At 40.2% G+C, this 23,982-nt stretch overlaps 1 protein-coding gene across 18 annotated transcripts in view; it reads left to right on the forward strand.

Annotated features, from left to right (window-relative positions):
- The window catches only part of LOC736102 (E3 SUMO-protein ligase RanBP2-like), a 64,915-nt gene that overhangs the window by 7,691 nt on the left and 33,242 nt on the right, over positions 1–23,982 (forward strand). For 12 of the 18 annotated variants that reach the window (XM_054678690.2, XM_054678692.2, XM_054678694.2 and 9 more), the window contains exons 2-11: positions 2,238–2,305; positions 3,881–3,992; positions 4,429–4,581; positions 7,947–8,177; positions 8,517–8,662; positions 12,912–13,104; positions 18,862–18,949; positions 21,071–21,280; positions 23,396–23,577; positions 23,661–23,836. In XM_054678690.2, the coding sequence (XP_054534665.1) occupies positions 2,238–2,305; positions 3,881–3,992; positions 4,429–4,581; positions 7,947–8,177; positions 8,517–8,662; positions 12,912–13,104; positions 18,862–18,949; positions 21,071–21,280; positions 23,396–23,577; positions 23,661–23,836 (1,559 nt within the window). The other 6 variants (XM_054678696.1, XM_054678691.2, XM_054678701.2 and 3 more) reach the window with 4 other exon arrangements.

Below are 23,982 nucleotides of genomic sequence, written 5' to 3' on the forward strand. Positions count from 1 at the left end.
CAAAAATACTGAATGGAAGATTATATAAATAAACATTTCATGAGTTTTAAATTGCAAACAGTTCTGAATAACATGATAAAAATCTCACGGCCTCCTGCTCCGTCCTACCCAGGACACGAGTCATCCCTTTGTCCAACATATTCATGCTGTATGTGCTCCCCACCCGCTAGTTACATACTAGCCATCTCAGTTATCAGATCAGTTGTTGGAGTATTGCAGTGCTTGTGTTCAAGTAACCCTTATTTTATTTAAAATGGCACCAAAGAGCAAGAGTAGCGATGCTGGCAGTTCACATATGCCAGAGAGAAGCCATATAGTGCTTCCTTTAAGTGAAGAGGTGAGTTTTTGACTTAGGAAAGAAAAAAGATCATATACTGGAGTTGCTAAGATCTATGGTAAGAACAAGTCTTTTGTCCATGAAATTGTGAAGAAGGAAAAAGAAATTTGTGCTAGTTTTGTTGTGACACCCCAAACTGCAAAAGTTACAGCCACAGTGTGTGATAAGTGCTTAGTTGAGATGGACAAGACATTAAATTTGTGGGTGGAGGACACAAACAGGAAACATGTTTCGATTGATGGCAACCTGGTTTGGTACTATTCATCGTTTTGGACATTCACTGGGGTCTTGGAATTTCAAAAATAAGATGTTTGAGTAGCTGTATACTCTTTATCACATGGATGGAACATACTCTGGTTGTATCAGCTTTTTTTTTTTTTTTTTTTTTTTGAGATGGAATCATTCTGTTGCCCACGCTGGAGTGCAGTGGTGCGATCTTGGCCCACTGCAGCCTCTGCCTCCCGGATTCAAGCGATTCTTTGCCTCAGCCTCCCAAGCAGCAGGGATTACAGGGGTGTGCCACCATGCCCAACTAATTTTTGTATTTTTAGTAGAAAGGAGGTTTCTGCATGTTGGCCAGGCTGGTCTCGAACTCTTGGCTTCAGGTGATCCGCCCGCCTCAGTCTCCGAAAGTGCTGGGATTACAGGTGTGAGCCACCGCACCCAGCCTGGTGTGCATCAGCATTTTGGACTTTGGAGTTTATGTAACCAAGGAGCCAGGCTGTGGACCTTGTTTATTATTTGAAGAATTCAATATTTATTTCTGCCTTTTTGACTCCTTGACTGTAAAATACTGATCTGATCTGTAGAGAGAACAGTACATGGACCAGGGAATCCTCAGTGCCTTAATAGATCCTAAGTACTTACTTATTCTTTCCCATAGAGGCTTACACATGGTAGGAAAAGAGATTTCTGGAATACCTTTCCTCCCCAAAGAAAGCTGGTTTCTTTTGTTTGTTAAGTGAGAGAGTGGTACCACAGGGTTTCCAAGATTTCCAAGGCTGATGAAAATTCTTAACTTCTGTTGTCTGCTTGTCTTGCTTTCTTGAATTTATTTTTTGTATGTTATGTATTTATTATTTAGAGAGAGGATCTCCCTGTGTCACCCACGCTGGAGTGCAGTGTCACAGTCATAACTCACGGCAGTGTCAACCTCCTGGGCTCAAGTGATTCTCTTTCCTTGGCCTCCTGAGTAGCTAGGAACACAGGCATGCTCCACTATGCCTGGCTATTTTTTCCCCCCTGGAGACAGGATCTTGTTGTGTTGCACAGGCTGGTTTCAAACTCTTGGCCTCAAAGCTAGCCTCCCACCTTGGTCTCTGAAAGTGCTAGAATTAAAGGTGTGACCAACTGCACCCAGCTTATTTATGATGATGATGATGATGATGATGATGATGATGATGATGATGTTTGGGAGATGGAGTCTCGCTCTGTCGCCCAGGCTGGAGTGCAATGGCATGATCTCAGCTCACTGCAACCTCTGGCTCACTACAACCTCCACCTCCTGGGTTCAACTGATTCTCGTGCCTTAGCCTCCCGAGTAGCTGGGATTACAGGCACCCACCATCATGCCTGGCTAATTTTTGTATTTTTGTCAAGACGGGGTTTCACCATGTTAGCCAGGCTGGTCTCAAGCTCCTGACCTCAGGTGATCCGCCCACTTCGGCCTCCCAAAGTGCTGGGATTACAGGCATGAGCTGCTGCACCCAGCTCTATTTTTTGTTTTGTGATAGGAAATTATAAAACATGGAATTATGCATTTGTCAGCCTTTAAAAAAACTTTTAAGTGAATGAAAATGGCATATTTGAACATCAACTTAGGACAGATTTTTACTACTTTTGAAAAAATGTTGGAAAATATTTCTGTATGAAAAGTAAAACAACTTTTAATTTTTTTTAGAAGTCAATAAAAGGATTCTATTTTGCAAAGCTGTATTATGAAGCTAAAGAATATGATCTTGCTAAAAAGTAAGTACAAACTGTAACATGTATTTGTTTTTTTTTTAAATCAATGCCTTTTCTCATTTTCTTCTTTGAATAGGTAAAAATATGTTCTTAGTAGTTCTTCCTAAGTGTATTCTAGAATAAGGGATTTATCACTCAGACTGATGCTAAGGACCAGCCTAGATTCCATTGAGATTGAAACTGTAATTAGTGTTTTCTGCATGCTGCTGCTTTATACCAAGGGCAAGAAATTGTTTGGCTTCAAATACTTTTTCTAAAAATTGTCTTCTGTTGGAGTAAAAGAGGACCATGCGTATATCTTAATTTGTTTTTGGTTAGATATCTGATACCTTAATCAGATGGAAAATAGCAATGAATAAAAAATTAAACTGTAATTGTAAGGCAGGAGAATAGCTTGTATAAAAGATCTTTAATTGACACAATATGTGATGCTCTAAGGCTCTATCCTAGGGATAAGAAGCTTGGTGATTCTGATTTCCTGACTGGGAGAGGATTAAAGCAGGAAATTAAGAGGGAGGCAGGCTTTTTTTTTTTTTTTTTACGCAGTATCTGTCTCTCTTGCTCAGGCTGGAGTGCAGCAGCTGGCTCCATCTTTGCTCACTGTAACCTCTGCCTTCTGGGCTCAAGAGATCTTCCCACCTCAGCGCCCCAAGTAGCTGGGGATACAGATGCGCACCACCACACCTGGCTAAGGTTTGCATTTTTTGGTAGAGACAGGTGTCACTATGTTGCCCAGGCTAGTCTTGAACTTCTGAGCACAGCAGTCTGCCTGCCTCGGCCTCGCATAGTGTTGGGACTACAGGTGTGTGTTACTGCTCCCAGCTGGGAGGCAGGCTTTTAAAGGCATCCAAAGGAAGATGGAAATGCTGGTAAGAAAGGAAAATGGTGGTACATAAATTATGTAACTAGCAGCACTGTGACTGTTAACTCTTGTACCTTTTTACTGTGAGACTTTAATCCCTTAGTTTGGGTCTGGCCTAATTTCTCTGATCGTAATACTGTCAAGGAACCTAGAGGATATTTACTTATTTTAGTTGTTACTTGATTTGAGAAATGGAAATTTCCTGTATTTGGTACTGTAATTAGTAATTTTTCTTCTGTTCGATTTTAGCTGGATATAGTACTGTTAGAAATTACTTTCTTGCTTAAAGGGTAAATGTATTTCCCTTTGGTTTTGGGAAATTGTTGCTGTTTAGTATTTTGCATTATGATAACTTTAAAAATGTTTATTATAATCACTTCTAATTTATTCGCAAAACTGTTAGTGCTTTATTAAAATGTGATCAGGAAGAAAAAGCAATTGATATGTTCATTTCTTATGTGTGGATAACACTGGAGAAAAATTTGGTAAATGTGACATTTAATGGTAAAATGAGTATGTGGTCAACTCTATGTACGTGTTTTTAAGTATTATCTATTTCTATGAGTACTTCTGAGTTATCTGTATGAATAGTGGTAGTTTTGAGTAACAATATAAACGAGTTTAGTGGTTGCTTTGGTTTAAGATGTATTCTTCGGTTAGCATTTAAAAGTACAGTTCTAAGTTTAATTTACTTTTGTATTACTTTTAAAAAACAGATACATATGTACTTACATTAATGTGCAAGAGAGGGATCCCAAAGCTCACAGATTTCTGGGTCTTCTTTATGAATTGGAAGAAAACACAGACAAAGCCGTTGAATGTTACAGGGTAAGTTACAGGATTCAAATATAGCCTTTGCATAGCCAAACACATGATGCCCAGAGAAATTTATATAAGTAAGTCAAATATATTTTATGAATATCATAAAACAGGCATTGGTATCATAGTACAATTACGTGACACAGCTTAGAACAGATTTAGAATTGTTTAACACCTATAAATTGTAAGTCTAACACGGTCAGAAATGGTGTTCTTTTGTGTTTTTTGCATTCAAATGACACAAATATAATTTTTATTTGATTCATTTCCAGAGAATTCCAAGACACTTTTATTTTAACACCTTTGAAGTAACATGTTTTCTCTAGAAGTAGAATTTTTTAAGGGTTGGAGTGATAATTTTTTAACCTTTATATATAAGTATATATACTCATACATACATACATACAATTTATTTACTAATCTTTAATTTCTTTTCTGATATTAGCGTTCAGTGGAATTAAACCCAACACAAAAAGATCTTGTGTTGAAGATTGCAGAATTGCTTTGTAAAAATGATGTTACTGATGGAAGAGCAAAATACTGGGTTGAAAGAGCAGCTAAACTTTTCCCAGGAAGTCCTGCAGTTTATAAACTAAAGGTAAACAAACAAAACATAAAGGGAGAAAACTTAAGACATAACCATTTCTAATATTTGGAGTTTAAATTACTTTTCAATAGCAAACCTTAAGCCCAGGTGTTTATGTTTCCTTTAAAAATTTTCTTTTAAAAAGTGTGTTAAAACCTTTCTGAGCATCTACTGTCTTATTAGGCATTGTTATACTTTATAAGTGACATCTCATTTACCCTTCTGGAGTAATTAATATTTTAGGGATTTTACAGTTTAGTAGCTGTAAACTAAGTAGAGCTAAGATTTACATTAAGTTCCATCTGGTATACAATTTTTGCTTCATTAAGTGAAAATTACCTACAGGATGACAATTTAGGGATATTTTAAAGAAGTGTTTTCTAATAACTATTGTCTGAAAGTAGAAGGGATTGCATTTTGAGATAGTAAGGTTTTCAAGCAAAAGACAAAAGGTGGTTTCTCTAGTATATAAGACGTAATTACTAAAAATGGTAGGAAGTTCTTGCTAGTGTGTTGACTGGTCCTGATATTCTTTATAGAGTTGTAGTCATGCTATTTACTTCTCTTCACTATGCCTGACCTCTGGCAACCATTAATCTGTTCTCCATCTTTATACTTTGGTGATTTCAAAATGTTATGTAAATGTCATCATGAAGTATGTGACTTTTTTTCTTCTTTCATTTTTTTCGAGACGGAGTCTCGCTCTATTGCCCAGGTTAGAGTTCACTGGCGCAATCTTGGCTCACTGCCACCTCCGCCTCCCAGGTTCAAGCGATTCTCCTGCCTCAGCCTTCCGGGTAGCTGGGACTACAGGCACATGTTACCATGTCCCGCTTATTTTTGTATTTTTAGTAGAAACGGGGTTTCACCATGTTGGCCTGGCTGGTCTCGAACTCCTGACCTCATGTGATCTGCCTGACCCAGCCTCCCAAAGTGCTAGGATTACAGGCATGAGCCACTGCACCCAGCCAAGCACATGACGTTTTGAGGTTGGCTTCTTCAGTCAGCATAATACCATTTGTGATCCATATTAAGTTCTGTATATCCCTAGTTGGTTCCTTTACTTCTGAGTAGTATTTCATGGTCCACAATTTAACCATTCACTTTTTTTTTTTTTTTTTTTTTTTTTTTGAGACAGGGTCTTGCTCTGTCGCCCATGCTGGAGTGCAGTGGTGCTACCTCGGCTCACTGCAACTTCTGCCTCCCGGGTTCTCAGGTGATCCACCCACTTCGGCCTCCCAAAGTGCTGGGATTACAGGTGTGAGCCACTGTGCCCAGCCTTAACCATTCACTTTTGAGGGGCATTTTGGTTATTTCTAGGCTTTGGCTATTGTTCAGCTGCTATGAACAATCATGTACAGATTTTTGAAGCTGAAAAAGCATTGAAGATGCTTCCAAAGATAAATATTACTGATGTTTTTCTCCCCAGTAATAAGCAGCTGGATTTTAAATATTAGTCTAAAACGTGAGGTCTAATTGTGCAGATTTCTTTACTCTCTTAGGTGTTATGCCTCAAACATAATTCCCATATTGGGCGTGGCAATCCCGTTACTCTGGTGTCAGTAGTGTTAAAGAACGTATGTAATGATAGGAGATTCTGTTCTTGCAGTGTAACGAGTTAGATACTTTGAAGCATTCTTTAAAGATTTTCTTTAATAACTTGAAGGCACTGTTACACCTTTCCTGTATCAGATTTTTTTTTTTTGGAATTGAAATCCATGAGATTTATAACTGTCATGCAAAGTAATTCCATTTCTCCTAAAATTTAAGGCTTGCTAAGGTAAACAGTTTCTGACATTTGTTTAATGAATGAGAGTATTACTGTTGAGAAGGCTTTTTCTCTCAAGTATGAGATATAACTTTTTAAAAGCACTCATAGTGGTTTTTAAAAATTTTTTTAACATAGAGTCAAAGACTAGGGCTTTTGCAATAGGGAGAGGCCAGGGTATCATCCATCTCATCCAGAAGAGGAGAAATTGATAAAGGAGAGAGGGGAATGAAATACAGAGTACTAATGGGTGGCTTGGTCTTGAGAGTTGGGGAAAGACGAGTTTAAGTAGGTAAGGTAAAATGGAATTTATATGTGATAGCATCAGGTTTCTCAGTGAAGGATGAATCTAGGTTATAAGTTGAAAGTGAGGGTCAAAGGAAGGTATGGGGAAGTTGAGGAAATAGGAGGAGGTGTGAAGTGTCGGAGTGGAGAAAGTGAGTATTAGTACTAAAATGGTATTTTGTTTTAGGCAGCACCAGTTTGATGGTTGAGATAATGAAAATGAAATCACTTAGCTTGGGGTTATGATTTGCCAAATGTAAGCACACAGAAACCAGTTGGGAGGGTTCTGAGGAAAAGAGGGAATTAGTTGAAGGGATCTGTAAGCAAACAGTAATTATGGATATAAGGGATTATAGCATTTTTTGCCTGACAGAAGAAAGTGTGTATATTTATATGTGTTTACAGGTGTTTAAAACTTGATGATGTTATTGTCTTGAAGGGAACTTGTCATGTGGTGGAGAAGTATATTTCTGAAAGTAAGGGTATGTAGGCCCTCAGTGAGGTGGAAGAATAAGAAGGATGGTATGGTGGTTTCGGTGGTATGACCAAAATACAGATTTTGAAGACCTGTGTCAGTGGCAAGTGGATGGTTGAGGTTGGAGTAGAGGATAACATCACTGGAGATGAGGTGATTAAGGAACTGAGTAGTCAGCCTGGGCAACACGGCAAGACCCCATCTCTACAGAACGTTAAAAAAAAATTAGCTGGGCACGGTGGTGCATGCCTGTGGTCCTAGCTTCTTGAGAGGCTGATGGAAGAGCATCGCAAATGAGAAGCGAGTGGCCACAAACCCTACTTCCTTTCCTTGTGTGTAAGTTCAGAGAGAAAAAGCCATCATGGTAGTGGGGGTTATCCTGAGAAGATACTGTCTTCATTTAAGGTCAGGAGGTGATGACAGTGCTTTGAGATGGTGATGAAGGTAACAGAACAGTGGGAGGAGAGGGGATGCGGGATTGAGTCAGATTTAAGGAGATACAGAGCAGTTTGAACATAAGGACCTTGTTGCTGAGGATTGACTGGGGAGGTCTAGGCTTCTGGTGGTGACTCAGATGGACAGGAATGTGTGGCATTAGTCCTGGTAGTCTCCGAAGAGAGTATGAGCTACTGCAGTAATCACAGATGCTTTTCTTCACATACAGTTCTTGAGGCTTAGTTTCTGGGTTGTAAGCAACTCTCAGAAGGGATGAATAAGCTATATAGGATGGTGTTTTTGGTGGCATCATCATAAAACTAGACATAGTGGAATGGTGCTCTTTGGGAGCATGACTTGTTTAAAATTGCACAAGTGTTACTCTAATAATTTTTCTTTTTCCCCTCTAAATAGGAACAGCTTCTAGATTGTGAAGGTGAAGATGGATGGAATAAACTTTTTGACTTGATTCAGTCAGAACTTTATGTAAGACCTGATGACGTCCATGTGAACATCCGGCTAGTGGAGGTGTATCGCTCAACTAAAAGATTGAAGGATGCTGTGGCCCACTGCCATGAGGCAGAGAGGAACATAGCTTTGCGTTCAAGTTTAGAGTGGAATTCGTGTGTTGTACAGACCCTTAAGGTAGATAAAAGCTATTGGGTCTTTACATTTCTATGTAGGCAATTAGCATACATCTTTTTGTACTAAAGCAGCAGTGCCCCGCAGGACTTAAAATTTCTTTTATTTATGTAGAACAGTTATAAAATGAAATTTTTACCAGGATCAGTTAAATTTATAATGGGAAGATTGGGGAGATAACTATGATACATATATATTTTTGGTGTTTTATAAGGTCGATATAAAAATCAATATGGTTTCACAAACGTGGTTGGAGTGAGAAAAAGAATTTGTAGGCTTAAAATGGTTAATTTCTTAACATTTGATTAAGTTTTGTAACTTACTATTCATTCCACAAAATAGGAATATCTGGAGTCTTTACAGTGTTTGGAGTCTGATAAAAGTGACTGGCGAGCAACCAATACAGACTTACTGCTGGCCTACGCTAATCTTATGCTTCTTACGCTTTCCACTAGAGATGTGCAGGAAAGTAGAGAATTACTGGAAAGGTACGTTGACTTTGAGAAGAATGCTTTAGTATAAATTGCAGTTTTTCTTTTTGCAGTAAGTTCATTGCTCTAAACTTCTTCACTGAATCATTATTTGTATAATGTACCTAGGAGTTATAGTTAATACAGTGAACCACTAGGAGGCAATCTTATTTTTCTTCTTTTATGGGGAAGTTCTAATTGGTTTTATATGACTTTCCTTTTTAGAGAACTCTTATAGTTCAAGCTTGATTAAAATTAGCCTTATGGTTAAATACTCAGTTTTGTCATAGTCAAGCTTAAAATGAATGTTCTAACTGCTATTTCATATTTTATTTTTTATAATAGTATAATCTTGAGTGAAAATTAAAGTTCATCTGTCATCAGATGGCTAGGTTCACATGTACTAGTATAAGCACTTAGCATCACTGGTAGTTCAGAAAATACTGTTTTAGCTAAGAAACAAAATAACTCAACTATGTGATTTACCTTTTTTCCTAAATTTTGATTTTGAAAACCAGTGTCTCCATTTTGAAAATAAATTCCATTGAACAGAAACATCACTTGGATTTGTATAAAGATGTTAGTTTAGAGCAGGGGTTGATTAGAACTTGTGAGCCAAATATGGCCCCTGCCTAATTTTGTTAATATTTATTGGAATACAGCATGCCTCTGTTTATGTATTGTCTGTGGCTGCTTACATACTACAAGGTTGGAGTTGAGTGGTTGCAGCAGAGATTGTATGCCTGTAAAGCCAGATTAGTATTCTCCTCCTTTTTGTAGAAAAAGTTTACTGATTGCTAGTTTAGGCTGTCCATGTGGAAGTTAATTTATTTCCCCATCTGGTATAAGGAAAGAAGTTCATTTCACTGAGTGCAGGGAGTAGGTAATTTTCTTGAAAAAGTACATAGTGTCCTAAATTGGTAGGGTAAGAGCAGTATCTAAAAGAACTAACATAACTTTAAGATTATTTTAGAAAACATGTAGGATGTTTTATTTTGTATTCTTTGTATACTCAAAATTTTGGTCACAAGTTCCTTTTACATTTTTGTTAAGGACATCGATGATCTTTGTATGTGGATTCCTTTTTTTCTTTCTTTTTTTTTTTTTTTTTTTGAGATGGAGTCTTGCTCTGTCACCAGGCTGGAGTGCAGTGGCACGACCTTGGCTCACTGTAACCTCCGCCTCCCTGGTTCAGGCGATTCTCCTGCCTCAGCCTCCCGAGTAGCTGGGACTACAGGCGCACACCACCATGCCCAGGTAATTTTTGTATTTTTAGTAGAGATGGGGTTCAGGATGGTCTCAAGCTCTTTTTTTTTTTTTTTTTTTTTTTTGAGACTGAGTCTTTCTCTCGCCAGGCTGGCATGCAGTGGTGCAGTCTCGGCTCACTGCAACCTTTGCCTCCTGGGTTCAAGTGATTCTCCTCTCTCTGCCTCCTGAATAGGTGGGACTACAGGTGCCCGCCACCACACCTGGCTAATTTTTTTTTTTTTTTTTTTTGAGACAGAGTCTCGCTCTGTCACCCAGGCTGGAGTACTGGGGGGCAATCTCGGCTCACTGCAAGCTCTGCCTCCCAGGTTCATGCCATTCTTCTGCCTCAGCCTCCTGAGTAGCTGGGACTACAGGCGCCCACCACCACGCTCGGCTAATTTTTTTGTATTTTTAGTAGAGACGGGGTTTCACCGTGTTAGCCAGGATGGTCTCGATCTCCTGACCTCGTGATCTGCCCTCCTCGGCCTCCCAAAGTGTTGGGATTACAGGCGTGAGCCACCGCGCCCAGCCCACACCTGGCTAATTTTTGTATTTTTAGTAGAAACAGGGTTTCATCATGTTGGCCAGGATGGTCTCGATCTTTTTTTTTTGAGACGGAGTCTCGCTCTGTCGCCCAGGCTGGAGTGCAGTGGCGCCATCTCGGCTCACTGCAAGCTCTGTTTCCAGGGTTCACGCCATTCTCCTGCCTCAGCCTCCCAAGTAGCTGGGCCTACAGGTGCCCACCACCACACCCAGCTAATTTTTTGTATTTTTAGTAGAGATGGGGTTTCACCGTGTTAGCCAGGATGGTCTTGATCTCCTGACCTTGTGATCTGCCCGCCTCGGCCTCCCAAAGTGCTGGGATTACAGGCGTGAGCCACCACGCCCGGCTGGTCCTGATCTCTTGACCTCTTGATCCGTCTACCTTGGCCTCCCAAAGTACTGGAAGGTCTCAATCTCTTGACCTTCCAGTACCCTGTGATCCGCTTGCCTTGGCCTTCCAAAGTGCTGGGATTGCAGGTCTGAGCCACTGCACCCGGCTGTATGTGGGTTATTTCTATCAGTGTTTATTACATTAGAAATTAAAACAAAAAATGTAATCCATTAAAAATATAAGAAGCTCTATTGTGTGTTAATAATAATAGCTTTTTTTTTTTTTGAGATGGACTTTTGCTCTTGTTGCCCAGTCTAGAGTGCAACAGTGTGATCTTGCATCACTGCAACCTCTGCTTCCCAGGTTCAAGCAATTCTCCTGCCTCAGCCTCCCAAGTACCTGGAATTACAGGTGCCTACCACCACGCCTGGCTAATTTTTTGTATTTTTAATAGAGAAGGGGTTTCACCATGTTGGCAAGGCTGGTCTTGAACTCCTGACCTCAGGTGATCCACCCGCCTCGGCCTCCCAAAGTGCTGGAATTACTTGTGTGAGCCACCGCACAGGGCCAATAATAGTATTTTTTATGAAAAATAATTATTTTCCAACAGCAAAAAAGTAGTCAGAAAAGTGTCATTGCTTTTACATTTTTGTGAATCTTTTTAATGTCTCGCTTAATAGAACATAGCTAGATTCTCATTTACTTCCTCTTTCAGTCTGTAAAACTATTACATGTCATGAAGCCTCTAGAAAACTCAGCTCAGCGGGGCGCGGTGGCTCAGCCCTGTAATCCCAGCACTTTGGGAGGCCGAGGCGGGTGGATCACGAAGTCAGGAGATCGAGACCATCCCAGCTAACAATGGTGAAACCTTGTCTCTACTAAAAATACAAAAAATTAGCCGGGCATGTTGGCACACACTTATAGTCCCAGCTGCTCGGGAGGCTGAGGCAGAAGAATCGCTTGAACCTGGGAGTCAGAGGTTGCAGTAAGCCAAGATTGTGCCACTGCACTCCAGCCTTGTGACAGAGTGAGATTCTGTCTCCAAAAACAAAAACAAAAACAAAACTCAACTCTACATACATGAGAAAATGAGTATGTAAAATATACATTTTTTTTTAGTATTATTGTAAAAGTAATTTTAACTTCATGGATCCCCTGAAGGGGTTTTTGAGCACCCTCAGAGATCTTTAGACCTCACTTGCTCTGGTTGCTTTATTGTAAGCCACTTTAAAATCTTGCTTCACGTTTAAGTGTTTGCTTTTTGCTTTTACTTTTCTTCCAAAGTGAGGATTTGGAGAAACATTAGGATTTAGAAGAACTAATTTAGCATATAGATTACAAATAGTAGGCCAGGCATAGTGGCTCATGCCTGTAATCCCAGCACATTGGTAAGCTGAGCTGGGTGGATTGTGAGGTCAGGAGTTCAAGACCAGCCTGGCCAACGTAGTGAAACCCTGTCTCTACTAGAAATATAAGAAAAGTTTAGCGGGGCATGGTGGCAGGTGCCTGTAATCCCAGCTACTCAGAAGGCTGAGTCAGGAGAATCACTTGAACCTGGGAGGTGGAGGTTGCAGTGAGCTTAGATCGTGCCATTGCACTCCAGCCCAGGCGATAGTGAGAGACTCTGTCTCAAAAAAATAAAATAAAATAAATAAAGGCAGACTATTTTAAACGCTGTAATGATCTATATAGTGAAAAGAGCAATTACTGTATTGATACTCAAATACCTGTCAGTTATTTACTTATAATTTGGAAATGGTATGTCTAATTTGAGAAATTACAACTGTTAATTAAATAATGAAATTATATGATCAGGAAGAAACTACAAAATAGTCTCCCAACTTTATCCTGGTTTATTTTGAAATGTGCACCTATAATCACTAATCTTATATTTATCCTGTGATTGGAGGGCTGGAAATAACTGGGAATATCATTTGAGAGGTTAAGCATGAAGTATAGGAAGTATGCAGGATAAAAAAAAGCATTAGGTGATTCATAATTTATAACACGGGGAGTAATAATTATTAGTTGAATGTGGAAGATGAAGCTTGAAATAAAATTTTTATTTTGTTTTGAATTAAATAAACCATGATTATTCACAGTGCAGTAAGTGTGTATTATCTGTTTGATATTTTCATATTACAGTTTTGATAGTGCTCTTCAGTCTGTGAAATCTTTGGGTGGAAATGATGAACTGTCAGCTACTTTCTTAGAAATGAAAGGACATTTCTACATGCATGCTGGTTCTCTGCTTTTGAAGATGGGTCAGCATAGTAGTAATGTTCAATGGCGAGCTCTCTCTGAGCTGGCTGCATTGTGCTATCTCATAGCATTTCAGGTAAGTCTTCCACTTGGAGCAATTGACATTTCACTGAGTCTTGATGTGTTTGAAATGAAGGTGTGCTCTGGTATGTAATGACAATATGTGAACAAACCTGTGGAATTAAAGTTAAAATGAAATAGTCAACTTGATACAGTGGAAAATAACTAAGCATACACAATACTGGTGAGGCTGGTGAAACAGGGATGTTGAATGCACTCTTGTCGAAAGCCTGCATTGCCATGATTTGTTTGTAGACAAATTTGAAGAGTTTGATCTTTTTACTCTGCCGTTTTTGGGAACATGATAAAGATGTAATCTCGTATTATGGGTAAAGCTTGATTCAAAAAGATGTGTTACTTGGACAAAATCCTAATAAGTAGATGTAGGGCAATGGCTTTATAGCCTATGATAGAAGAATATGATTGCAATTTAACATGTTAATTGAAACACATGTATATAACATTTATGACTGTATTGTGTATATGTAACAGTATATCTATTAATCTTTGAAAACATAAAACCTTTTCTTATTTTTTATTTTTTTATTTTTTTTGAGACCAAGTCTCTCTGTCGCCAGGCTGGAGTGCAGTGGCGTGATCTCGGCTCACTGCAGCCTCCACCTCCTGGGTTCAAGTGATTCTCCTGCCTCAGCCTCCCGAGTAGCTGGGACTACAGGCCCGTGCTACCACACCCAGCTAATTTTTTGTATTTTTAATAGAGATGGGGTTTCACCATGTTGGCCAGGATGGTCGCAATCTCTTGACCTCGTGATCTACCTGTCTTGGTCTCCCAAAGTGCTGGGATTACAGGCGCAAGCCAGTGCGCCTGGCCTTTTTTTTTTTTTTTTTTTTTTTTTTTGAGATGGAGTCTCGCTCTGTCGCCGAGGCTGGAGTGCAGTGGCACGATCTCGGCTGCCTGCAAGCTCCACCTCCTGAGTTCACGCCATTTTCCTGCCTCAGCCTCCCGAGTAGCTGGGACTACAGGCACCTGCCAGCATGCCCAGCTAATTTTTTTTTGTACTTTTAGTATAAGAGACGGGGTTTCACTGTGTTAGCCAGGATGGTCTCAATCTCCTGACCTAGTCATCCACCTGCCTCGGCCTCCCAAAGTGCTGGGATTACAGGCGTGAGCCACCACACCCAGCCTTTTTTTTTTTTTTTTTTTTTTAATGAGCTTGCATAACTTTTGAAAGGGAAAGAAATAAGCAGTCTTCCAAAAAAGCATTAAACCAGGCTTAGAAAAATGATTGTTAATTTTAGGGAAGGATTTTTTGCTTGGGGAGGGAAAAAAAGGATTCATTACTTTTAGAGAAGGCGCCTCCTTCTAATATAAATCTTTTTTTCTTTTTGAGACGGGGTTTTGCTCTTGTTGCCCAGGCTGGAGTGCAGTGGCACTATCTGGCTCACTGCAACCTCTGCCTCCCGGGTTCAAGCGATTGTCCTGCTTCAGCCTCCCGAGTAGCTGGGATTACAGGCACGCGCCACCACGCCCGTCTAATTTTGTATTTTTAGTAGAGACGGGGTTTCTCCATGTTGGTCAGGCTGGTCTCGAACTCCTGACCTCAGGTGATCTTCGCGCCTCAGCCTCTCCCAAGTGCTGGGATTACAGGCAGTGAGCCACCATGCCCTGCCTAATATAAATCTTTTTATTTTTGTTTGAGACGGAGTCTCGCTCTGTCACCAGGCTGGAGTGCAGTGGCGCAATCTCAGCTCACTGCAACCTGTGCCTCCTGGGTTCAAGTGATTCTCCTGCTTCAGTCTGTCACGTATCTGGGATTACAGGCACACACCACCATGCCTGGCTAATTTTTTGTATTTTTTAATAGAGATGGGGTTTCACCATGTTAGCCAGGATGGTCTCAATCTTCTGACCTCGCGATCCACCCGACTTGGCCTCTCAAAGTGCTGGGATTACAGGCATAAGCCACCGAGCCCGGCCTGTAAATCTTTTAAAAACACCGTTGATAGACAGTTCACATGTTAAGTGCTAATATTTGCTCAGTAGAAACTTCTGTGTTCATAAGGAATTGGATTAGTGAAAATTCATGGATTTAGTGAGGTTCACTAGGTAATACCAACATTAAAAGGTTCTTATAGAAATTCTCAAGTAACTGATAGTTCTTATTTTTATTTTTTTTTTTTGAGACGGAGTCTCACTCTGTTGCCCAGGCTGGAGCATAGTGGCACGACCTCGGCTCACTGCAAGCTCCGCCTCCTGGGTTCACGCCATTCTCCTGCCTCAGCCTCCCGAGTAGCTGGGACTACAGGCACCCACCACCACGCCCAGCTAATTTTTTTGTATTTTCAGTAGAGATGGGGTTTCACCATGTTAGCCAGGATGGTCTCGATCTCCTGACCTCATGATCCGCCCACCTTGGCCTCCCAAAGTGCTGGCATTATAGGCGTGAGCCACCGCGCCCTGCCAATAGTTCTTATTTTTAATGGAAACTTTAAAATTTATCTGTCTGTGTGTCTGTTAGAGTCTTGCTGTGTCACCCGGGCTGGAGTGCAGTTGCGTAATCATAGCTCACTGTAACGTTGAACTGGGCTCGAGCTTCCCAGAGTGCTGGGATTGTAGGAGTGAGCTACTATGCACAGCCTAAAATTTTTTGATATGTAGTTTTGGGAGGCAGAGTCTCTTGTTGCTCTGGCTGGAGTGCAGTGGCATGATCATAGCTCACTGCATCCTCGAACTCCTGGGCTCAAGTGATCCTCTCCTGCTTCAGCCTCAGCTCAGTAGCTGGGACTACAGGTGCCTGCCACCATGCCTGGCTACATTGTTAAATTTTTTGTAAAGACAAGGTCTTGCTATGTTTCCCAGGCTGGTTAGTCTTGAACTCCTGGCTTAAAGTGATCCTTCTGCCTTGCCCTCCCAAAGTGCTGGGATTACAGGTATGAGCCACCACACCTGACTGTGAACTTTTAATAATAAAAAGTTAGTTTCCCTCTTAATCCATTCACTCAGGTCTCCTTTCCTAGATGACAGCTACTGTTAGGAGTTTCTTGGGTGTTCAGAAATATTTTTTGCATATGCAAATGTGCAATACATTCTTTCTCTGCTTTTAAAAAATATTGTGCCTCAATGTGGGTGTGCTTTACCTGTGGTTCTAGTAAGTACATCTGCATTGCAGCTAGGTAGTTAACAAAGTATCTTGAAACCTTTTAGTTAAGATGAGGAAATAGCCAGGCGTGGTGGCTCACACCTATAATCTTAGCACTTTGGGAGGCTGAGGCGGGCGGATCACTTGAGGTCAGGAGTTTGAGACCATCCTGACCAACATGGTCAAACCCCATCTCTACTAAAAATAGAAAAATTAGCCACGCATGGTGGCGGGTGCCTGTAGTCCCAGCTACTTGAGAGGCCGAGACAGGAGAATTGCTTGAAACCAGGAGGCGGAGGTTGCAGTGAGCCGAGATCGTGCCACTGCAGCACTGCAGCCTGGCAACAGAGCGAGACTCCATCTCAAAAAAAAAAAAAAAAGGAAATAGTGAATTGAGATGATTTGATTGAGTGGATTCACAACTAATTAACTGGTCACAAATTCAACTGTTGAATAATTTTGTAAAAGAGGCCGGGTTTATGAATTGAGGTCAGTTTGAAAACAAAAAGAATGATGTCAACATTTTGTTTCTTACTTTGTGTGCTCTTTTCAACATATAGATGACAAACTTTGACATGATGTTTAGAAAACTTGTGAGTAAAAGGATAGGCGATACGAATATTTCTAAAATTCAAAATCAGAAGCTTTTAGGTTCATAAATCATATATTTTGAAAAATGAGCATGTTTGGAAAGAATTATATATACATGGTTTAAAATTCTGGTGGCTCTTAAGAATATGCTATGAAGACTCCTTTCTGTTCCCTAGTTATTTACTTTCTCCACCCCCAAAGAAACTAATGTTATTGCTTTCTTGTGTGTTCTTCAGGAAATGTTTTATGCATCTCCAAGTAAACACACATATATCCCCTGTCTTTAAAAGAAGGAGGAAAACATTTGAACATTGCATTTACTTTATTTCCATTAACTGTATCTTGGAGATGTTTCCATGTCAGTATATATAAAGGGCATTCTCATTAGTTTGGATGCTTGCATATTATTCCATTGTATGGATGTACTGTAGTTTTGGAGTTTTTAAAACCAGGGTCCTAAAGCCAGGACATTAGCTTGCTTTTACTTTTTTTTTTTAATGCTACTTCAAGTAATTTAGCAATGATTAACTTGTGCGATGAATTCCTGAAAGAATTGCAGTATCAAAGTATATCTGTGCATTTATAATTTTTAGAGCTGTTGCCAAATATCTAACCCTAAAGAGGTTGTATCAAATTACATTTCCACCACCAATTAAGAAAGTGGTGATAGAATTAAAAGCCGATGCTCTAGTCACCCATATAGTTACTTTTGGCGTGTTTCTAGTAAGCGGGCATTGCCTATGACTGGACGTTTTCAGTGATGGACATTCATTACTTTTCAAGATAGCCCAGTGCATCTTTAGGTGGTTTGGCTCTTGGTACTTCCTTATATAGAATAAAAATATTCTTCAAGCCTTCTACCTGTTGGTCTTGTTTCTTCTTTTGATGATTTCTTTTATAAAATAATTTTAATATTTGAAGGCAGCTGTCACGTCTTCCCTTCGCCATTCTATTCATCATGCTTTTTTTTTTTTTCCATAGGTTATTGCATTAGGATCTCTTTAATTTCCTGGTTGTCCCATTTATTCTAGTGCTATCCCCTATTATCCATACTCTGAAAATGTGTTATCTACAATGTGGCATTTCCAAGTGTCATTTCACCTGTACTTTTTAAAGTAGGGTGTCATATCTACTCAAATAGGACAACATCTGCTGTTGTCCTATTTATGCAGGGTAGAAAAGTAATGTAATTAAATTTTCCATTTCTCTGAATGTAACATGAATGTGCTTTTAGTAGAAACTAATTTCTCAGAGTTGCTCTGTGTATGCTTTTTTTTTTTTTTTTTTCCTTTTTTTGAGATAGGGTCTCACTCTGTCGCCCAAGCTGGAGCACAGTGGCTTGATCATGGCTCACTGCAGCCTTGACCTCCTGGATTTAAGTGATCCTCCTGCCTCAGCCTCCTGAGTAGCTGGGACCACAGGTGTGGGCCACCATGCCTGGCTAATTAAAAAAAACTTTTTTTAGAGATAGGGTCTCACCGTGTTGTTCAGGCTGGTCTTGAACTCTGGGCTCAAGCGATCCCCCCACCTTGGCCTTCCAAAGTGCTGGGATTACAGGTGTGAGCCACCATGTCTGGCCCCTCTTTTTTTTTTTTTTTTTTTGCGATGGAGCCTCGCTCTTTCACCCAGGCTGGAGTGCAATGGCGCAGTCTCAGCGCACTACAACCTCTGCCTCCCAGGTTCAAACTATCCTTGTGCCTCAGCCTCCCATGTAGCTGGAATTAACAGGTGTGTGCCACCACGCCTGGCTCTTTGTTTTTTTTTATTATTTTTAGTAGAGACTGGGTTTCACCATGTTGGCCAGGCTGGTCTCGAACTCCTGACCTCAAGTGATCAGCCCACCTTGGCCTCCCAGAGTGTTGGGATTACAGGTGTGAGCCACCACGCCTGTACCTGGCCTATCTTTCATAGGTTATATAAGTTCCTTGGTTCCCAGTTTTTGCAGTCTTTTCCACTTCAGTTTAATTAACGGTTAACTGTTTATTCATTATCAAAAAGAGTACAGTGTAATAGATAAGACCATGTTACTATTAGAAGTATGGGTATCATCAAATTAAGATTTTTGATTCTAAAATTATTAGGTTCCAAGACCAAAGATTAAATTAATAAAAGGTGAAGCTGGACAAAATCTGCTGGAAATGATGGCCTGTGACCGACTGAGCCAATCAGGTAATAGTAATATTAAACTAATTTAATTTAAAAAGAAAAAGGAATTTCTGTTAAGGCATATCTTATGATAAAATCTTCATCTGTCCAGGAGATAATTTGTCAAAATTATTTCTTTTTGCCATATCAGTTAAGAGCAATAGGTATGGAAGAGATGCGAAAAATAGCACATTCTTTAAAAAAAAAAAAGAATATTTGATATTGTTTGTTCCTAGGTGGAGAGGATTTCTTAACTCTTTCTTCATCTGGCTGCTAGAGCCTCTATCCTGAATATTTAGTCACTTCCTGAACTAAGTATAATTATTGATTTGCTAACCATTTAACACCAGCTGATTCTAAAAACACTGCTGTGGGGATATAAAGATGAAGAAGATACGGATCTGTCTTAAAGAGCTGAGAGCACAGTGAGGAAGATAGAAGATATATACTTACCTTATATTAGGCTCTTGGAATTTGTGGATTTTTTCCCCCATTTTTGGCTTGGGATGAATCCTAAAGGTCTGTTGCATATTACCTGTGATTTTGCTAAGATACAAACTTTAAGGTAGTTAGGTGGCCATTGAATCAAGCAGTGAACTGAAGAAACATAATGCTTTCTATAAGGAGCAGTTTTGATATAAAATTGGATGAATTTTGTAAAGAGCAAGATGTAATATTAAATCAAGGTTATTACAAGCTTTGGTGTATAGTTAGGCTGTTGGCCAAAGCTCACATTGCTCTTTTATTCCATAGCCCACTTTTTTTGTGGGAGTTAGGCTTTCAGTCCTTAAAGTGACTTTCTACTTTTTTCCTTTTCTCTTTTCCTTCTACCCTTGCAGGGCTCTCATAAGTGCCTTTGCATGGTGTCACAGTTGGATGAAAATTGCCTGTATTTTTTTTTATGTCTTTGATCTGGGCATCCCGAGGGTGCCTCTGTGAGTGTGCTGAGACACAACTGTGTAGTGGTAACCAAACCTAATTGCCCAGCAGAATTAACTCGAAGGAGGGTTTTTAAAAAAAGTTCAATTGAAATATAATTCATGTACCATACGCTTCACCCATTTAAAGTGTACAGTTCAGTGGCTTTTACTGTGTTCGTAGAGTATTACCACTGTCACCACAGTCAGTTTTAGAAGATTTTCATCACTCCATGAGGAATTCCTTACCTGTTAGCAGTTACTCCCCATTTTACCCAAACCTCTCAGCCTTGGCAACCGCTCATCTGTCTCTGTAGGTTTGCCTCTTCTGAACATTTCACATAAATGGAATCATATAGTATGTGGTCTTTTGTGACTGGCTTCTTTCATTTAGCAAGGTTTTCAAGGTTCATCTGTGTTATAGCATGTATCAGTACTTTATCCGAGACTATGATTTTTTGATTGCTTACTGTAAACCTATGGCATAAAAATCTCTGGGAACAAGGCCTGGAAATAATTCTTTTTTTTTTTTTTTCCTGAGACAGAGTCTTACTCTGTCGCCCAGGCTGGAGTGCAGTGGCGTGATCTCGGCTCACTGCAAGCTCCGCCTCCCGGGTTCACGCCATTCTCCTCCCTCAGCCTCCCCAGTAGCTGGGACTACAGGCGTCCGCCACCAGGGCCGGCTAATTTCTTTTTTTTTTTTGTATTTTTAGTAGAGACGGAGTTTCACTGTGTTAGCCAGGATGGTCTTGATCTCCTGACCTCATTATCCACCCAGCTTGGCCTCCCAAAGTGCTGGGATTACAGGCATGAGCCACCGTGCCCAGCTGGAAATAATTCTTAAAAGCTGTTTAAAGGAGGATTCTGATCAGCCAGGTTCAGAAATCAGTGTATCAGATCAGAGAATAAGAGCTTGTCCCGGTTCTCCTATGGCCACTTAAATCCAGACCTTTTCATCTAAAATGCAAATACGTTTGGCATTTTTCATACACATTCCTGTCTTTTTTCCCCCTTCTGCTGTCTTATGTAGATACTGAGAATATTAAACCTGTACTCTTTTCATTTGCTACATAAGCACCCGTTTTGTTGTCCAGCTGTATTTTTTGGGTTGGAGGGTTAGGTCTGCAGTAATCATGTTATTTCCCCTTTGGGTATACAAATGAGACAACGTGAGCAAATACAATCTGTATTTTTAAAGTGATGGAAATAACTTAAATTTTTTTTTCAGGGCACATGTTGCTAAACTTAAGTCGTGGCAAGCAAGATTTTTTAAGAGAGATTGTTGAAACTTTTGCCAACAAAAGCGGGCAGTCTGCATTATATGATGCTCTGTTTTCTAGTCAGTCACCTAAGGATACATCTTTTCTTGGTAGCGATGATATTGGAAACATTGATGTACGAGAACCAGAGCTTGAAGATTTGGCTAGATACGATGTTGGTAAGTTATATGTTTCAGAGGAAATGGTCTCCGTCTTAATTCTTATAAATTGCCCATAATCTTATTACCCAGAAATAACGACTTAATATTTTCCTGTATTCCTTTTGTGTGTGGGTTGGGCTGGGGGGAGTTTGAATGTGGTGCTGTGGGGGTGGCATGTATTTTTTGTTGTTGTTGTTGTTTTTGAGACCAAGTTTTGCTCTTGTCGCCCATGCTGGAGTGAAGTGGTGCGATCTCGGCTCACTGTAACCTCTGCCTCCCGGGTTCAAGTGATTCTGCTGCCTCAGTCTCCCAAGTAGCGGGATTACAAATGCCTGCCACCACACCCGGCTAATTTTTTGTATTTTTAGTAGAGACGGGGTTTCATCATGTTGGTCAGGCTGGTCTCAAACTCCTGACCTCAGGTGATCCACCTGCCTTGGCCTCCCAAAGTGCTGGGATTACAGGTGTGAGCCACCGCGACCAGCCTTGTTGTATTTTGAGACAGGGTCTCGCTGTGTCACCTGGGCTGGAGTGTAGTGGCATGATCGTAGGTCACTGATACCTTGAACTTCTGGGCTCAAGGGATTCTCTTGCCTCAGCCTCCTGAGTAGCTGGTACCATAGGTACATGCCACTCGGCCCAGATACTTTTTTTTTTTTAATTGGTAGAGACAGGGGCTCCCTTTGTTGCCCAGGCTAGTCTCGAACTCCTAGGCTCAAGTGATCCTCCTGCCTAAGGCCCCCCAAAGTGTTGGGATTAGGCCTGGCACAGTGGCTCATAGCTGTAATCCCAGCACTTTGGGAGGCCGAGGCAGGCAGATCACCTGAGATCAGGAGTTCGAGACCATCCTGGCCAACATGGTGAAACCCCGTCTCTACTAAAAATACAAAAATTATCCGGGGGTGGTGGCATGTGCCTGTAGTCCCTACTCAGGAGGCTGAGGCAGGAGAATCGCTTCAACCCGGGAGGCGGAGGTTGCAGTGAGCCAAGATCACACTGCTGCACGACAGCCTGGGCGACAGAGCGAGACTTCGTCTCAGAAACAAAAAGTGTTGGAATTATAGGCATGAGCCACTGCATCTGGCCATATTTTTCATCTAAATGGTTGTTTATGTATGATTTATCTTGCTTCCTTCATGAATTCTCTCCCATAGTCTGCGTATTAAAACTATAAATATCACTTTTATTGGCAATATAATCTTTTTTATGAAGTAGTCATAATTTGCTTGCTACTTTCTGTTATTGGGCATCCAAGTTTTCTCAACTTTTCCACTGTTAATAATCATACTCTGATAAAAACTTCAACAAAAAGTGTCTTCATTGCAAGTTATTTCCATAGAGATACCTAAAAACAGAATTACTGAGACAAGGGACATGAACATCTTTAAGTCTTGCAAATTGCCAAAATGACAGAAAGATTATACCTCTTTATGCTTCCAGAAGCACATAACCTTTTCTTTTCTTTTCTTTTCTTTGAGACAGTGTCTCGCTCTGTCACCCAGGCTGGAGCGCAGTGGCGCAATCTCGGCTCACTGCAACTTCCGCCTGCCAGGTTCAAGCAATTGTCTTGCCTCAGCCTCCCAAGTAGCTGGGACTATAGGCACGTGACACCGTGCTCGGCTAATTTTTTGTATTTTTAGTAGAGACGGAGTTTCACCATGCTGGCCAGGCTGGTCTCGAACTCCTGACTGCGCATAACCTTTTCAATATTGACTTTCTTGTAGAAAAACAGATTTCTTTACTGTACCGATGGATTAATATAGTGGTGTTCCATTGCTTTAATGACTTAAAGGAAAACCCATTGTTTTGGGGTTTCTTATTAGGTTAGGTGTTCTTTATTTGCCTTTTGTCAGTTGATTTTGGTTTATTGAGTTCTAGTCAGTGTCATTTTTTAAGATGGACTTAAACATTCTTCATCACTACTATTTTTATTAAAATTTCTAGAAATAATCAAGTGAGAATGCATTTAATAAGAACATGAGATTTTGCCTAACATAGAATTCCCTCTAGCTTTGATATAGAAAAGCAGTTATATAATTCAGATATATATAATGTGAATTGTTTATGTTGGCAAAACTAATGGCACAAAGAAAAATTTCAAACCCTTAAGCCAATTTTTAAATTTTATTTCAGGTGCTATTCGAGCACATGATGGTAGTCTTCAGCACCTTACTTGGCTTGGCTTACAGTGGAATTCATTGCCTGCTTTACCTGGAATCCGAAAATGGCTAAAACAGCTTTTCCATCATTTGCCCCAGGAAACCTCAAGGCTTGAAACAAATGCGCCTGAATCAATATGTATTTTAGATCTTGAAGTAAGCAAAGATTTTAACAAATTAAATATTCTGAATTTTGTTTAATTTTTTTTTCTAACTTAACTTTTCCTTAAATAAAACAGGTATTTCTCCTTGGAGTAGTATATACCAGCCACTTACAATTAAAGGAGAAATGTAATTCTCACCACAGCTCCTATCAGCCGTTATGCCTGCCCCTTCCTGTGTGTAAACAGCTTTGTACAGAAAGACAAAAATCTTGGTGGGATGCGGTTTGTACTCTGATTCACAGAAAAGCAGTGTAAGTAGTAAAACAAAAATATTGCTTTCACTTAGTGTGTAGGTTTTACCAGGGATTTAATCCTCATGTGAAGATTTAATTTGTCATGTGGCCCATTAACATATATGTATGTAAGCACTGAACTGTGTATTTAGAAAGCAATTTTA

Source organism: Pan troglodytes, chromosome 12 (assembly GCF_028858775.2).
Source record: "Pan troglodytes isolate AG18354 chromosome 12, NHGRI_mPanTro3-v2.0_pri, whole genome shotgun sequence".
Classification (NCBI taxonomy): Eukaryota; Metazoa; Chordata; class Mammalia; order Primates; family Hominidae; genus Pan; species Pan troglodytes.